This window comes from Brachycentrus maculatus, unplaced genomic scaffold (genome assembly GCF_059751285.1).
Source record: "Brachycentrus maculatus isolate JH-2025_06_01 unplaced genomic scaffold, ASM5975128v1 h1tg000602l, whole genome shotgun sequence".
Lineage (NCBI taxonomy): Eukaryota > Metazoa > Arthropoda > Insecta > Trichoptera > Brachycentridae > Brachycentrus > Brachycentrus maculatus.
This window is the reverse complement of record NW_028281341.1, coordinates 816841-833655: the sequence shown is the minus strand read 5'-3', so window position 1 is coordinate 833655 and position 16815 is coordinate 816841. Positions and strand designations below refer to the sequence as shown.

Sequence of the window (16815 nt, the reverse complement as noted above, 5' to 3'; positions counted from 1 at the left end):
ATATTGCCCCCCGTGTACTTTTGCCATTTTCACAGCAGCTCAGAGATGCAGTCCATGTCTACAGTCAATGGTAAATGTGTTAAAATGATACAATGTATTCAATATGAAATTTAAACAGTTTTAATGTGAAATTATAATTTTTACTTGAATTTTCTTCGTTCCAGATGCATCAATTGAATCCATGTCATTATTGAACTCGGGAGATAATTCGCAAGTACTCGTCTTGAATGATCGGAATTTAACACTGTACGCCAGGAAGTTTCAAAATATGTAAGGGTTTATTTTAAGCTTCAGCCACCATTATGGGACTGAAATTTCAGTGTGCAACAATTGTGCAGTGAAAAAAGTGAAGTGTGGTTATTTATTGTTAACACATTTCGGACGGGTGTATTTTACGCGTGCGGACCGCTGGCGACGGGATTTGATAATTGTGTACATGAAGTGTAGACTTCAAAAAGAGATTGGTGCATAATATTCATATAAGAACATTAAATAATTCCTTCTTTTTTGACTTTGAAATGAGGCCAGTGCAGAAGGTAAAAATACCCTTCCTGTCCTTAAGCATCAATCTACCGAACTGGTAGAAATACTTTTCCCATCCTTAGTGTGTGAAAAATAGACAAATTTTTATGCATGACTTCAATATGTGTTTATATGTTTTTATTTTATTATTTAAGCATGATGGACAAGTGCTTACACTATGACAGCGGTCTGAATATGAAAGATAAAACAGGAATGCTCGGGGAATTTGTCAGCCAACAAATGTGCGGTCCCGATCCAACTCTTAAATGTAACAATCACCTGATCCATCTACACCAAAATGAACTACGGGTAACCTAATTATCTATTCTACCCCTGTGAAAAAATCGTAGGTGTACTGGCAAAAAAACGTTAACTCTAAAATATGCAATTTTGACTTAATGATGCATATTATAAAGTTTTCAACGTTCTATAAACTGGAAAAATATACTAAGTAGTTTGAAGTCATATATATGTATGTGGTTTCAAAAGTAAATTAAACTTTAAGTTTAATAGCGGGTATTTTATTCAGGCTAAAAGGTTTAAATAACAGGGATTTTAGAGTTAACGTTTTATGCCAGTATACCCACGAAATAAGGATGGGTGAAGAAGTGTTTTGAGAAGTCTGGGCATTTACAGGGCTTACAACTTGTCATTGGCTAGTCTAAAAGATATTTTTATATGCTATGTTTACATTCACCATCCTATTCATGATTGACAACCACATTACTCAAATTCCGAAAAGTTGTTACTTGTAGTTTGTCTTGAAGGTTTTAATCATTAAAAAATTACTTGTGTTATGTGAAACAATTGAATTATGTTGAAATTTGCTATAACTTTATTTTTATTAATATTTTTAAAATCTTGCCATTTTATACCTTGTAAAAAATCATAATTTTTTTTCAGGTAGCACTGAAAAGCAATGTGTTACCGCTGGGTCTGGTCCGAGTTGGAGGACAATTTGAACGTTCTCTTCTCTTTAAAGTCCTCGCCGACAAACTGCAAATCCCTGCCAAGCTGTGCTGTGGTGACTCTACCTATGTGTGGATTGAAGTTTCTATATTATCAGGGGCAGTGAATGAATCGGTGAATAAAATATACTACCACACTTTATACAGAGGGGGTGTCTGCAATCAAGCCAAGTTGGAAATATGAAATAGTTGATCCAATTTCGACAGGAAAATGCCAAAATGACCGTAATAATTGAGTCTCGTGGTGGAAATGATAAATGTAATTATAAATGCGGTAATTGGGATAAAACAAAGCCTTAGGTGCCCCCTCCATGATTTCTCAGAATATCTCTTCATAAACGAATGTTATAGTACATTCGACTGAAATCAGAAAGATATCAAAATGAAATGTATACGGTACATTTCACATCTTTTGGTACTGGTCGGAAGAGAAGAAACTCTTTAAAACTCAATAAATTTAAATGTGTTTTTTTAAATATTTATTTATTCTAGCTCGCTAAAGAACTGATGATAAACTGGGAGATTTTAAAATCCACTCATGTAGTCGACCTGATGGACAGTCCTGGTAGACTTCTTCCCATCGGTTCTGCGGAGGCATCCCTGTATTGTGGGCAAACTGTACCTTTATACTGATATAACTAAGGACCATTGCGCAAGGTAAGTTATGGTGGTAAATGAAATCAAGAATGTATTCACATTATGCTTTATTATAATAATGGATCCTAACAGCAATGACTAGTAAAAAAACATTGAAACAGTAAATGAATAACAATTTGCAAAACATGCTTAATAATCAGCGTCATTAGATATGTTTTATATTATGAGTCAATAATAACTAGACAAAATTGAATATGGTACATATTCCAACAATTCTTTAATTTATATTTAATTGCCAGAATCTAGCATAACAGTTTTAATATAGAATTTAATCATTGTTAATTATCAACATGGTAGAATGTTTTAATGGTGAACTTTTTTATCATATCGCGCACTCCTTTCAAGAACGTCATAAATCAAAAATCGACAATTTTCAGTTCTGCATGTTTTCGGAATGCCCAGAAAATGTACTATATCCCAGCAAAAGAGGGATATTTTTAATTTAATGTTTACCCGCTACAGGGCAGAAAGTGTTGTTTTTGAATTTTGAAGAAAATGTATTGTTTAATTATTTTTTTAAAATATACTAAATATTTTTCAAATGGAGAAAAAACCTTCAGGTTTTACCTAAAAAGTACTGTAGCACACTAAAAATTCAATAAGTGGCTTGATATTTATTTTTAATACATTGTATTATATTTTTAAACTTTAAAAACGTTCTCCTGAAAAATCAAGTTTTTTTTATTTATGACGTTCTTGAAAGGAGTGAGCGATATATTTCTGGGTTATTATACCGTGGTGTGTTGAAAGTCCTACATGCCGACGTTATAGGGGCCATTATCAGAGCGATGCATTACAAAATTATTAAGACAAGCAAATGTTTTTTTTGCCATCGAAAAAATATGAAATTATCAAAAGAATATGCAAAATGTTGTTGATTTTTGACACATGATATTTATTTAATATAAAAATTCTGTAACGCATCACGCCCGATGATGGGAGTTGTAATGATAACTGGTAAGAATTACAACAGACTACACTATAATAATCCAAAGAACGCAAAATTGGCATCTGAATGATTGTTAAAATCTTATCACACAAACAAAAATTATTTTACCTTGAAACTATTTAAAAATTAATTTATTAAAATGGCAAGTTAAATTATCTCATTTTTCTCGTAAGAACTGAGAACGCATCATCTAAACTTAAAAAAAAAAACAATAACAAAAAAATTATAAAAAAGTATAACATTTTTTAAAATCACTATGTTGTCTAAGATTCTTCAAAATATTATGAACTATGATTATGACACGAGATTACATATTTTTCATTCTACTCAGTATTGCACTATAAATATTATATATTTAAATAGACAATATATTTAATAGTTTTATTTTTATTATTAAAAAGCTTTAAAAGCTTGTATTCATTACAATATAATACACAATATACATTTCTCATAATATAATTAGAGATTTGTAATTTATACCTATACATTGATTTACATATCTCACAACTAATATTGTCTTAAAATATATTGTGCTAAGTGTCTATTTTACTTATTCATACAATGATACAGTAGTATAAATAATAAAATAAGGGTGTTTTGAAATAAATCTACAAAAATAGAAGAAGAGTAAAATTTGATTGAGCTGAAATTATACAGTTGAACTTCCATAAAACACAACTTCTATTTGGCAAAGTTCTTCCCGCAAATAATATTTTTAATATATACATAAAGAATATTGAGTATTTTCATAATGTATTATTTTTTTAAAGCAAAAATCTAATTTCTATTACAATTTTTTTTTCTAGACTCGTTTCTCATAATACCAATTTAGAAATTCAGCTAATAGAATGCGATAAAATATTTAGTGTCTAATACAACAGCAATAATAAATAAATGTTTTTTTCTCTCCAAATATTTATATATTTATAAGCAGGTAATACTCATGTATTGCAGGAATTCCTAAATTCCATGTGTACCGATGAATTATCCTTTTACACACATATTTTGATTGTCAGTGTTTAGTTTATTAAAAAAATTTATAAAAAATAAGGTTTTCGTTTACAAAAACCAGAAAATATGTAAGCGGACCGTTCTACATAATATGTTTGATGTATTATAATGTATGTAATTATATTAAATATATATAATTAATCAAAATAATAAATTTTTCTGTTGTCATTAATTAACTTTGTAATATGGAAGTTCCACTGTATCACACATGCTTTTTCGAGTGATTTAATCTCACCAGAAAAAATATAAAAGAAACATAATAATAAGAAAGATTATACAAAGTCCTTGAGTCACAATCAACTGAACTATGAACTTTGTACCAAAATAAGAGTACTCATGATATTCCTTGAATATTTTTTGTAAACAGAAACTTGCATATATCTAGAACATAGACTTTACAATATTTCGGCTACCATTATATATTTAGGATTCTATGGTACAGGAATAATATAATTTAAACAATAAAATAAAAATAAATGCTGGTACGAAGTAGTAATAACACATAGAAAACAAATAAATACAAAAGACAAATAATTGCTAAGAAAAAAATAATCATAGTATTGTTGAAAAATAGACATATCACATTTATTAAATATTGTATATTGAGATTATATTTCACCATAATTGACATATTTTTCAATACATCTACATTTCGACAACTAAAGCTATGTATACTCTACTCCTAGAACACTTATTAGGGTCTAGCACAAGCACATTTTATGTGAATAGTATTTTATCGCAATGCATAACATATTTATTACTTCTACGCAATAACAACCTTTAAACCAAATATTCAAACTGATTCTATGAGATCGATGTGATGACTGATATTAAATATATCATATTTATACTTTGGAATAACTTACGTCTTATAGAAATATTCGTCTTTAGACTTCTAGAAGTCTCGAGAAACTTGCAGACAACATCATAATGCTATTTTAACATATTTTTTTTAATCTTAACATATTTGTTTGGTAAAGTTTTGTTTATCAAGCTTGAATAAGCAAAACATTTATTAACTCATGTTTTATGGAACCGTTTATCAAGTCATTGTTTTCTTATGATTTACAGTTTTTAATGGACATAAGTTCTGGTCCGTAATACATTGTTATAAGATTTTCGAAATTATTGTTCGTTATCACTAGCTGGACTGATATTTACCCAGTATGCATTGCCAGCCACATAGCTTCTATTTTCCTTTACAGACATCTTTCCTTTTTTTTTCCTTTGCCATTCCTATAGATGTGACTTCGCTTTATTTTATATTATACTATCAATATATAAATTGGTAACTTGAAGGATTTCAACCTGTTCCTTACATACACAGCGGCCGCATGTTACATTATTATCTCATTCTCAGTGGATCGACTATTGGAGGGAAATGCGCCATTTACAAAAATATTTTTTAATAAAAACTGGTAAAAGTACAAAAACATTTAAAAAAAAAAACTTTCATGTTCCATATTGAGTACTTTTTTAAACCCGATGGTGCATAGGGCACTGCATCATATAAACGCAGTGTTATCTTGATTGTTAATCAAAGGACACATGAAGGTGATAAGCCCTCCGCTTCAGGTAATATTGAATAAATAATTTAGTGAAAAAATCACTTATATTTATTTGAACCCCCCTGGGAATCGAACCCGGGACCAGAACGGCCCAGCATGCTGACCATAAAATTTATAAATATTTAGTATACCAGTTCAATATCAGTCCTAGCTGTTAGTTGACTAGAAACAATTTGTCATTGACTAGAAGAAACATAATGATATTTAAATTATTATAAATATTTATGATGGTAGTAGCATTTGGAACATTTTTTGTCTTTACTAAATTTATGAGTCCTAAAATATATAAGCTATCGGAATGTTTACGATTAATTTAAAAGGTATAAGCCGAAAGAATTATACTATTTTTGATACAGCTATGAATAGTCTATCTAACATATGTACTGTTGTAATACCCGATAATGTTTTTATTTTTCTTCTTTTGTGCCCATTATTGACGTAAAAATTATGTTTTTTTACAATACAATACCAAATTGTAATAATGTTATAATCAAAATATTTTCATATTCGTGATGCTTACATAGATTTTCAATAATATATATTTGTCAAATTTTGGCACAGCTTTTTTTTATACACACACTTTTCTTCATTGCAATGTAGATTTATAAGAGCAAAATAGTTATATCAGGAGCACAAGCTATTTCCACAGCAATATTAAAGGTGAATACTAACCGAGTTAATTGGTGGTATATACACCGCAATAGTTACAGGGACAATAGAAATAGTTGTGGAAACTCTGAAAACTACCAAATTTTCCAATAAATAATGTTCTTATATTAGCAATACTACCTGTTTATAATGTTAAATTGAACTTTAATTATTTATAGAATTCAATATATCCAATAAAAGGCTTCAATATGTACATCTACACTGAGACCTTCCATAGGTTGAAAATTTGGTAGTTTTCCGAGTTATTATTTTATTATGCGGCGTAAAACACGACAACACTGCTGTGATAAGGGCCCTAGTGTAAATATTGTTTAATATTTGAGTTGTGAATGAGGATACAAATATTAGTCACTATTGTCCAATAGCATAGAAATTTATTGACACAGCCATTTGCATAGCAGTTTGTACATTGTGGAAATTTATAGACATTCTAAGGTAGTATTGATATTAATATATAATGGAATGTGAGCAGTATGTACTCATTTGGAAAGCATAAACGATACATAATAACATGTAAATATATAATTCTATACATATATTTTGAACATTTAAAAAAGTTAAATAAAAAATGTAGAAAATAGTATTTGAGCACAAATTCTTTCAGGGAATCATTTGTTGTAAATACTACAGTAAATCAAGGTTTCCCTAGATCTTTTACAAGCCTAAATACATTAAACAAAACCAGAATCAAATATGGAAATGACGAGTTTATTCATTGGTAAAATTATTTGCTAATGGAGCTTAGAAGATTTGGATATTAGCGAGATGTTCGTAATTTCTGTCCCAGTACCCGCCATTGTACAGCCAGTCATCCTGTTTAGTGTATGGATTACTTCCCTGGCTGAACCACCTAGTGAAATCAAATACACACATATCAACATATTGGTCAACCAGTGAAAAATTGCATTGTTTTATTTTATTAATTTTACTCATCTCCATAATGGCATTTTCTATGGATTTGAGCGTAGACTACTTTTCATATCTTTTGAGGTTATGTATTAGATAGAGTAAAGTATAAGAAAAGGCGATGTTTGGAGATTGATTTGTTAATAATAATAGTTTTCTAAAAGTGCATCTATATTTCAATTCAATAAAATAATTCAACATATTCATTGTGAGAGTGTATACAGGCTGCAAAAGAGTAGAAATCAGAAAAGATCATCAAGTACAACCAATTTTTACAATGGCAACACCAAATTATTTTATAAAACCATTTGAGTGATGCAGTGTTGTTTTTTGCATTAATATAATTAAAGGTAAATATTTTATAAAAAAGGTGTTGCCATAAGAACTACATCAGTGCCTTAAATTATTTTCTAGTCTTTTTTGATAGGCTCTATAAAATGATTTCCATAGATATCTCAACTGAGAAAAATACATTTTTTAAGAAAGGAATTTGGAAGTCTGGATATTATAAGGGTTACAAACTCTCACTAGCTAACTAGTTTAATCATTTTACACACTAAAAAATTTAGCATTCTGCTCACAATGATTTTTACGTATAAAGAAGTTTTGAAAATCAGGCCGATAGATAAGTAAAATATTATGATAAAAGATCAAGATAATTTTTTTTTTCACTAGATCTTTTATAATTAAAAACAAGGTTCTAAGCCTATTATGGCTGTCACCATTTCTAGCCTTACTTAGGTGGCTTATGCCTATCTAAAAAAAACGTTAAAATACCAAATTTCTACAGGGTTAGATCTAGTATTTGCAAAATATAGTAAAAAATTATATGTTTGAATGATAAACCAACCTAGGCGCGCTCCCCTGCGGGTTTTTCTTGGCCTGCTTGCGGCAGGAGCGCTGCTTGTCCTCCAGGCGCGTCTTCTCCCGCGCGGCCCCGTCCACGTCCCCGCGCTCCAGGCAGCGCACGTCGGGGCGCAGGCGCGAGTCCGTGGGGCACAGCCGCGCGCCCTCGCGACCGTGCGCCGCCTCCAGCTCGTTCAGCGACATGGCGAACGACGTGAACTGGTAGTACTGCAAGGAAGATACAATTGCATAAGATTTTAATTTTTTTAAAGGAATAACCCCCAAAGCCTCTATTTTAGAGGCTTGTCTGTAAGTAGGATAGTAAAGATAGGGAAGGTAAATGTGAAAAATACATCACAAAAACCCAGGCCAAATGAAAATTAATGTTTCTTGAATTTATTTTGCACTTGGCGGGAATATAACCAGCTACGCCGATTTCACAGTCGAGCGTCTACCTAACTACGCCAAAGCCCCATATATAATGAGTTGAATAAACAGGTGGAGGGCAGATACAAGAGCAAACTAGAAATTTATTTGAGGCAATAGAAAAACAACTGGAGGGCTGACACGGGAACAAAATAGTAATTTATTTGAGGCAATAGAAAAAAAACTGAAGGACTGATACGAGAACAAACTAAAAATTAATTTGAGGGAATACATTTGAGATTATGTTATCCCAAACTCCTTTTGCATCAACATGCTAGAAAGAGACAGAGATCCTTCTCATACTTGTTACTTTTTAGCAATTAGACTCAATCCGGTAAACTGTTGGTACATTAATTTGCATTCAGTTATTTATGGGACTTTAATGTAACAAAGGTGTGCAAATTGAGTTCCTTTTTCAGAGATGTTTAAGGTTGTGTGCGTGTACTCTTTCCAATTTGTAATACCAAGTCTGTTTTATACAAAAATTACTTTTACACTTTTTTGGCTTTATATGGTTATCATGCAATTAAATGCTGTATGCCAAATCCCTCGGGAAAAACACATAAAATGTTGTAAGATCAGTAACAAGTCGTAAAAAAAGTACCAAGCTGTAATATAGACAAGGAAGATGCATGATACTTTTGACAAAGAATGCTTTCTTTTGTACTACTCATGTACATATATAGATCCACACTCTTTTGCATGCAAATCACTCACACAATGCTGTCATTTAAAGTAAATAATTTTACTTTGTTACTATGAATGATAAAATATAAATAAATATGACGATTACTTTAACCTTTTCATGGCCGCAAATAAATTACGCCGCAGTGCTCAACAGGCCAAGTATTTTTTTGAAAAAAAAAAGTTGTCTAAAGATTTTTTTTTTGTTGTTTTTATTGAATTATAATTTACTTACCAAATATTATATCCCGCATCGATTGTTAGAGTTTTATTCTTGAAGTTAAACCAGTTTCAAATTTTCAGGGTTGTCACACTAAGTCGCACACGCAAGTTTTTATTAAATTTAATATTAACACACAACTATTATTCATCAATGGAATATTTTAAAATAATAAGAAAAACACAAAAAAATTGAGCAAAATAAAAACCCCTGGCGTTCAAAACAATCGATTAAAATAATCAATATTTCAAGTGGTTTGAGTGGTAGCCCTAATGACATCTGTCAACTGTCAGCTGAAAGTGATACCGATAAATCACTTAAAAGTATTTAAAAACTTTATAAAATATTTTGTGACAACTTCAACTGATGGCAATGTATGTTCCGTTTTTGACAGATTGTCAATATGAGTTAAAACTGCGGAGTAATACGTCATCAAAAGTACTGACGAGATATCTCGTCTCTGGCCATACGGGCACTCCGCCATTTGCCGAGATATCTCGTCTCTGGCAACCATCGGGTTAATTGTCCTTCTGATAGTAAGGTAATCAATCTGTTGCACGCACTTAGTAAATCATATAAAGCTATCCATTAAAAAAATGGTTTAAAAAATCAAAGAATTATCATTCGTATTTCTAGTACACATTATTGAATTGATCCACAGTTAAAATGTTTATTGTAGACGTATAAACTTACAAACAGTAGATATTAAAAAAGGTCAAAGTGTACAGTAATAAAAAACACACAAATCAACACTGTTTGTTATACTGAGAATAATTTAAGTAATGTAAATTGTTAGAATAAAAACAAAAACAATGATAAGTTTATATCATATGTTTGTACAAACTATGATAACCTTTCAAAGAGATTATAAAAAATACTGAACTCTAATATTTTTATAAAAGACAGTATGTAAAATTTGCATCACAGTTATAAACTATATTTGCGATATATAAGAAGTGTTATTTGAAGGTAAATATTTTTTTTCTCAAAATTTAACAAGATTTAAAATATCATTTTAATGGAGGCGAATTGAGCACCGAGTGCCTGACATCTCAGATGACCACTTCTTCTTTCTTCTTCTTCATGACCCCTCTGTCCTTCACTGCTGGATATAGGCCTCTTCCCCTTCTTTCCATTTCCTCCGGTAGGTTGCGGCTAGCAGCCAGTTTCTACCCACCAGTGACTATGTTGTTAAACCATCTCTTTAGGGGTCTTCCGACACCTCTTTTTGTTCTCCCAAGGTCTCCATTGTAAAAATTTTGGGGTGTCATCTTGTGGGGCTCTGTCTTGTAATATGTCCTGTCCATTGCCATTTAAGTTTTGTCACGCGATCCATCATATTTTGGGTCCTTTCCTGGTAGTTTCATTTTGTATTTTATCCATCAGACTTAAACCAAGCATGGATCTTTCCATGGATCGCTGTGTGCACTTGAACTTCTCTGCATTTCTCTTTATAAGAGCTATAGTCTCTAGTGCATGTTCACTGGCAGTATGCAGGATTCGTACACTTTTCTTTTTAGACAGGTCGTAATCTCCTTAATTTGCAGAATTTGTTTGAGTTTGCCAAAAGCCGCCCAAACTCAGTCCTATTCAGATGACCACAACGTTGAAAAATGAGCAACATTATGGAAAAAAAGAAGATTAAGTTTGCTCCAGTTCATATTTTCTGTTAAGCTGTTACAAAATGTGGAAATTTTGGTTCATTCGAAATATGTAAACTTAATTTTCTTATGCTTTTAGGGATGTAGGTTTTTTATTATATTTTTTTAAATAAGACAGTATTTACAAAATCAGAAGCATTTAACATTAAATTAACAAATTGACCAGGAATGATTGTGGATCAAATGAAATTTGTGTTTTTTTGGGTCAGGTCATAGTTCTTCTATTGAACAGTTTAAGCTTAAAAAAATTGTTTTACATTTAATAAATTTACTTAATATTTTTTATACAAATTATTATACTGTGTTTTTTGTTTGTTTTAGGAATATTTAACCCAATTTTAAACATGAGTTATCTTGGGCCGGTGAACTGTGTTCCTCCATATTGCTCACCGAATAACTGTGTGCCCCCATTCTGCCAACCAAATTACAATCATGGGCCGGCGTTTGTACCGCATCACGGCCCGCAGTACGTTCCGTACAACCCTTACTTTGGTCGCCACCGCGGGCACGGATCACACGAAAGACATCACGGTTCGAATGAGAGACATCACGGGTACTACGGGTACCACGGGTCAAACGAAAGACACGGATCACATTCCGGGTCTGGATCACATGAACACGGTCATTTCCGATATTAGAGAATAAAGCTTCATTCACTGAGGATCTTTAATTGGAATAAATTTGATTGAAAATCTAATGTATCAATATAAGATTATAAAATAAATAAATATATGTACCATAGAACATGGCTACTTGAACTTTGATGTGTTACTTGAGCCCAGTGCAAAAAAATATTTAAATCTGTATTTGGTCTACAATAATGAACGTATCGACATGATTCATTGTTTCCCTGTCAGGTGACACTTATTGTCACGATACTTCGATCGATACCACGATCTAATTTTTTTTTTTTGTACTGGGCTCAAGTAACACATCAAAGTTCAAGTGCTCTGTTCTACGGTATTTAAAAAAAAAACTAATTTGAATTATACAAACATCTCTTGTTTGATATTAATAAATAAATACAGTCGTTAACCTTGCTTAAATTGACCTTTATTTAACCCTGGATTCATAACCTTTCTTCTGTTAGACAGCATAATATGTGTATATTGTTATCATTTTTAAGCGGTCATCTGGCAGTTGAAAGGTTATGAATATGTACTGCGTTAATAATCAATATATTAATCTTGTCACATCAAAAGATTTGTACAACTTTGCGATAGCTGTACGAGTACAAGTATGCAACCACAAGTGCCCTAGGCGTTGCTGCTTTTCTTTCTTTTGGTCTCATACAGTACCTAATTTTCTCCACTTATTGAGATAACGCCATGTTGTCCTGATGCAGTTACCTGTGTGCTATACTTGGGTGTGAATAGCAGGTATAAGAAACAAAAATATATTATACCATGGTATGCTTAATTTTTTTAGCAATTCCTATGAGTCACCTTCCTGCATTGTCTGAATACATGTAAGTTTGACCTGTCTGGGAGTGAGTTTCTGCGGATAAAACTGTTCTGGGGAGTGAGTTATTTAATTATTTTTTAAAAATAATTTTACGTAATAGTCAAAGCACGTATTTTCTTGAATAAAAAATACATTTAAACCATTAAACATGATTTATGTTAAAAATTATCATGGGTTTTCTTGCCAACATCATTACAATGACATCACACAATCTTTGTTTTGAGTAAAACATTTTGAGTATCACGGGTAAAACAGAAAAATAACCCGAAGACCTGTTTAAGTGTTTGAAAAAAAAACACAGATGGCAGTACAAGTACCATTTTAAAAATAAATCACAAAGCTTTAGTTATAAGCGCGGCTGTTCATGTACACGCATACTCTTTGAAACATGGATTGTTTTATTCGGATGACCATGTATGCCCATACTCTTAGACAGTTTGATTGGTGAATATTATTTAAAGATATATATGTTAACCAAATTAGTAATTGTTCATTTAAAATGTACATATTTGTGATTTATTAAAATTTTAGGCCTTTTTAATAAAATACGTCGCTATTTACTGAGCAATATGGACTTACTTCACTACTGTTATCAGGACGCGGCGTGGCCTCCCACAAGGTGGTAGAGTTGGGTATATCCAGGGAGTACGTGCTGTCAGACTTAGGGATCTCTCCGTCTGCTGGTTCAGGGATGGGGGGTTCGTCCGACTAGAGAAGAGGGATAATCCATGTCAGTTTTATCGTAAAACTTGAAACTCAGAGATTATTATTAAATGATAATATGTATAAATATTTATAATGAATCGAGTAAGTTTATGATGGCTCGCACTAGGGGTTGCTTACCAACATCTCAACTCCTTAGAAATGCTAGTTTAGATGTAAGAAAATTTATTTAAAACTTTGTTTGGGGGCGGTTTTTTCATCAATTCTGATACTAATTATGCTAAGATAGTTTGCCGCCCGACCCTCAGTATACAAATCACAAATAACAAGCCCTATGTCGATCTGTACAACTTTTGGTATCTCTCGCGCTCTACCAAAAGTATTTGAATAGAATCCTTATAAGTGTCTCCCGCTCTCTACCAACAGTATGTTGACACTTTTAAGAGATGTTTTTAAGCGTTTCCCGTACACAATTTTTAAATTCAATTTATTAAGTTAAAATTAACATATACATTACAAACTTAAATTTGAAGCGTTTAAATTAATACAGAAATTATAAAGTAAACAAGAACACTCTTGTTAAAGATGTAGAAGAATCCAGCTTTGGAATACCTCCTCAGGAACAGATCAATATCCGGCATAGCGGTAGCTCTTCCCACAGGAACCTTCGGTAGGTTGGTCCAATATATAGGAATATGAAACAATCTATGACGACACTGTCTTAGGAAACTATAGGGATCATACAGACCAATGCTCCGGATAATTTCAGGATTATCGATCATACCGTTATATGTCATGCCAGGTCCTTCTAACCTCACGCAAAAATCCATTAAAATGCGTAATCAAATACACATTCCAACACATAGGATTATAAATATGTAGTAGTGTCAGTATGACATCTTAGGTGTGGTTAAAAAAAATTAAAATTTATTTACAATAAATAGGTATTGTGCTGTTGCCTTACCTCCTGCAGCGAGACGGACTTGAAAGCCCCCACCTTGAGAGAGTTGAGCTTGGCGAGCACGCGGCGCGGGGTGTGTGCCGGGGAGTCGCCTCCCGCGCGGCCCCCCTCCCCGCTGCCCCCCGCCCCCTCCTCGGCCTTCTTGTGCTCCCGGTTCCACTCCTCGTAGGAAGACATATCGCAGCACTTGATGAACTCTGTCCACTTGCCGTACAGGAAGTTGATCTTCTTCTTGCTGGGAATTGTAAACAATCAAACGTTAGCTGCCAAGGAGTGGGAATTCACAGGTTCCAAGTCAACACATGTAAAGTGCAAATGCGCACATGACAAGTCTACTTGAGACAAGTATGCATAAGATCAGTGCACACTAGACGAGTGTGAAGCAAGTGTGCACAAGACAAATATGCATAATACCAGTGCAAACATGATAAGTACACGATCGGTTTTATACGCCGTGAAGACCAAATGCCGCCTATATAATGCCTGCATCGCTCCTGTTCTCTTAAACGGCTGTGAAACATGGCACCTTACAAGGGCCCAGAGCAGCAGTGTATTAGCTTTGAGAATAGGTGTCTGCGAAGAATTTTAGGCATGCGGTGGTTTAACTTTGTAAGGAATGAAGAGATAAAGCAGCGAATCTTGGTCACAACGGTCGTCAAAAAAGGGCGATTCAGTTGGTTTGACTATGTACTCTGCATGTCTCCCGAGAGCCGCCATCAAGCTTGCCTCTTTTACAAGGCATCAGGTTCACGCCGCCCAGGACAACCACTGCTGATAATTCGTCGGCAGTTCTTGTCTGAACTTTGGGACAAGGACTTCACTTGAGAGGATGCAAGGAAACTGGCGGTCGAGAGAAAAGGAAGACAGTTTGTGGACTTATATGCTCCACATAGGATATGGTTGAATATTAATGAATAAATTCAGTTAGTGCTCACTTGTGATCGAAGATGAAGCCTTCGACCCGGTGCAGGTCTTTGGAGGCCCAGCCGGCGGGTTTGAAGGAGAGCTGGGCGCGCAGGCCCGGGGCGCCGCGGGAGTGGCACACCACCTCCATGGAGCCGTACTGCTCCATCCACAGGCGGCCCACGATGATGTTGTGCACGCAGCAGTTCACGTTACTCCACGTGTACGCCTCTCCCCACCTGCCCGGGGAAATAGAAGTAACTCAAGTAATCGAGACTTTAGCGGAGGAAAGGCAAGGAGTAGGAAGATGGAGGGTGTAATAGATGTAGAATATATATCTGGGATAAGTCTCATGTCCCTGACACAGAGTCCAGTAATGACAATAAACACAAACGACTAAAAATGGATACCATACATAACCTATAAAGCGTTTTACACATTTATTTTATTTGATAATTAATTATTCAGTTAATCAATAAATTATTTTTTATTGCCCTGTGATTACCACTGATCATTACAGTTTATTTACCAGAGTGAAAGCAAAAGTTTGATGATGTCGGTAACGACGAAATCCGGTCACTGGTCAAATAAAATAAATGTGGAAAAATTAGTAGAAAACTTAAGTCTAATCTAAAACAGTTAATGACAAAAATTTGCTAAAAGTAAAACAAACACGTTTGATAATGGTGTCATGAGGCAGTTAGAAAAAGTAGAGCCTAGGATACAAAGTATGCATCTGTTTAATTGTTATTAGAATCACACAAAATCTCAGAATGAGTGCATTGGTGACTGAAGAAGTAAACTGGAAAAAGGTGATATCGCATTGCCATAAATACAAAAATTTACTGTGTAAGTTATATTTCAAAGTAAAAAGCTATTTGTAACAGTAGCACAGTTCCTGTTGACGTACCTCGGGAGCTCCACGGTGACTTGTCCTTTAGGTTGTATCTCGACGCTCTTGCCCCAGAAGCGCAGCTTGGGGTGCACGTAGCCGTGGAAGATGAAGTGCGGGCTGTCGGCGTGGAAGGCCGACACGGGCGGGTGGTGGGACACCTGCTCTGCCACGGCGCGGAACTCGGGCCGCTGCAGCTCGTACGTCTCCCCTAGGAGCGGGTTGAACGGCTTGCCGAGGCGCTCGCGGTTCGAGGCCAGCGCACTCACCGCAAATCCTGCAAAGAAATTAAAACAAAACCTAGCATGATCCGAGATAAAGTTTAATGTGTGGAACGGAACGGCATCAATAATGGTCATGCAAATTCAAGACTACGATGCACTTTGCTCTTTGAAACCAATGACTCAAATTATAATTTGGCAGATTATAATTTTTACAATTATATAAAAAGCTTTCATTAAAATTTCACCTGGTAAATACCACCTATTTATTTAAATCGATCGTGACACATGTTTTGATGCATTCCGCATCAATCTCAAACAAACAAAAAATATGCAGAATGCATTGAAACACGTGTCACAATAGATTTTAAGAAATAGAGGTATTTACCGAGTAAACTTAAATTAAAAATGGATAGATGTTTCCACAAAGTGACTGGCGAATAAATTAAGATGACCATCTTGAGAATATTCTGTAGCTGATTTGAAAAGAGTATCGGACACTCGTTTTGGGGCGCAGTGACTAGAGTCCGAATAGCCCTGGCTATGCCCAACCTCCGGTAAGAGATATTGCTTTTTACTTTTTAGTGATAGTCAACGTCAAGGGGACCTGACATGCCACAAACA

At 33.8% G+C, this 16815-nt stretch overlaps 2 protein-coding genes across 3 annotated transcripts in view; one reads left to right on the top strand and one right to left on the bottom strand.

Annotated features, from left to right (window-relative positions):
• Positions 1–13: 13 nt before the first annotated feature.
• Positions 14–12127, top strand: LOC148301139 (armadillo repeat-containing protein 3-like). 2 transcript variants are annotated; one of them, XM_088273777.1, is made up of 6 exons: positions 14–70; positions 165–270; positions 678–831; positions 1426–1605; positions 1983–2147; positions 11409–12127. In XM_088273777.1, exons 1-5 carry the CDS (start codon positions 46–48, stop codon positions 2121–2123), a joined length of 606 nt encoding a protein of 201 aa, XP_088129903.1. In that variant the 5' UTR covers positions 14–45; the 3' UTR covers positions 2124–2147; positions 11409–12127. The 2 variants fall into 2 exon arrangements, 1 of the variants encoding a protein (XP_088129903.1); XR_015838837.1 differs by lacking the exons at positions 14–70; positions 165–270; positions 678–831; positions 1426–1605; positions 1983–2147 and adding an exon at positions 10126–10395.
• LOC148301138 (oxysterol-binding protein-related protein 1-like) overlaps positions 6888–16815 on the bottom strand; it is a 58274-nt gene continuing 48346 nt past the window's right edge. Inside the window, exons 4-9 of the mRNA XM_088273776.1 lie at positions 15989–16247; positions 15111–15317; positions 14179–14410; positions 13131–13259; positions 8101–8324; positions 6888–7194 (exon numbers count right to left, since the gene is read on the bottom strand). Coding sequence (XP_088129902.1) covers positions 7086–7194; positions 8101–8324; positions 13131–13259; positions 14179–14410; positions 15111–15317; positions 15989–16247 — 1160 coding nt within the window. The 3' untranslated portion in view covers positions 6888–7085. The remainder of the gene's footprint in view (positions 7195–8100; positions 8325–13130; positions 13260–14178; positions 14411–15110; positions 15318–15988; positions 16248–16815) is intronic.

What these genes read in the sequence shown, in the direction of transcription:
- LOC148301139 (XM_088273777.1), top strand. Translation starts at nt 46, where the DNA reads ATGCAGTCCATGTCTACAGTCAATG. An exon ending in TACACCAAAATGAACTACGG is followed by an intron (nt 832 to 1,425) that starts GTAACCTAATTA and finishes ATTTTTTTTCAG; the next exon opens with GTAGCACTGAAAAGCAATGT. An exon ending in CAGGGGCAGTGAATGAATCG is followed by an intron (nt 1,606 to 1,982) that starts GTGAATAAAATA and finishes TATTTATTCTAG; the next exon opens with CTCGCTAAAGAACTGATGAT.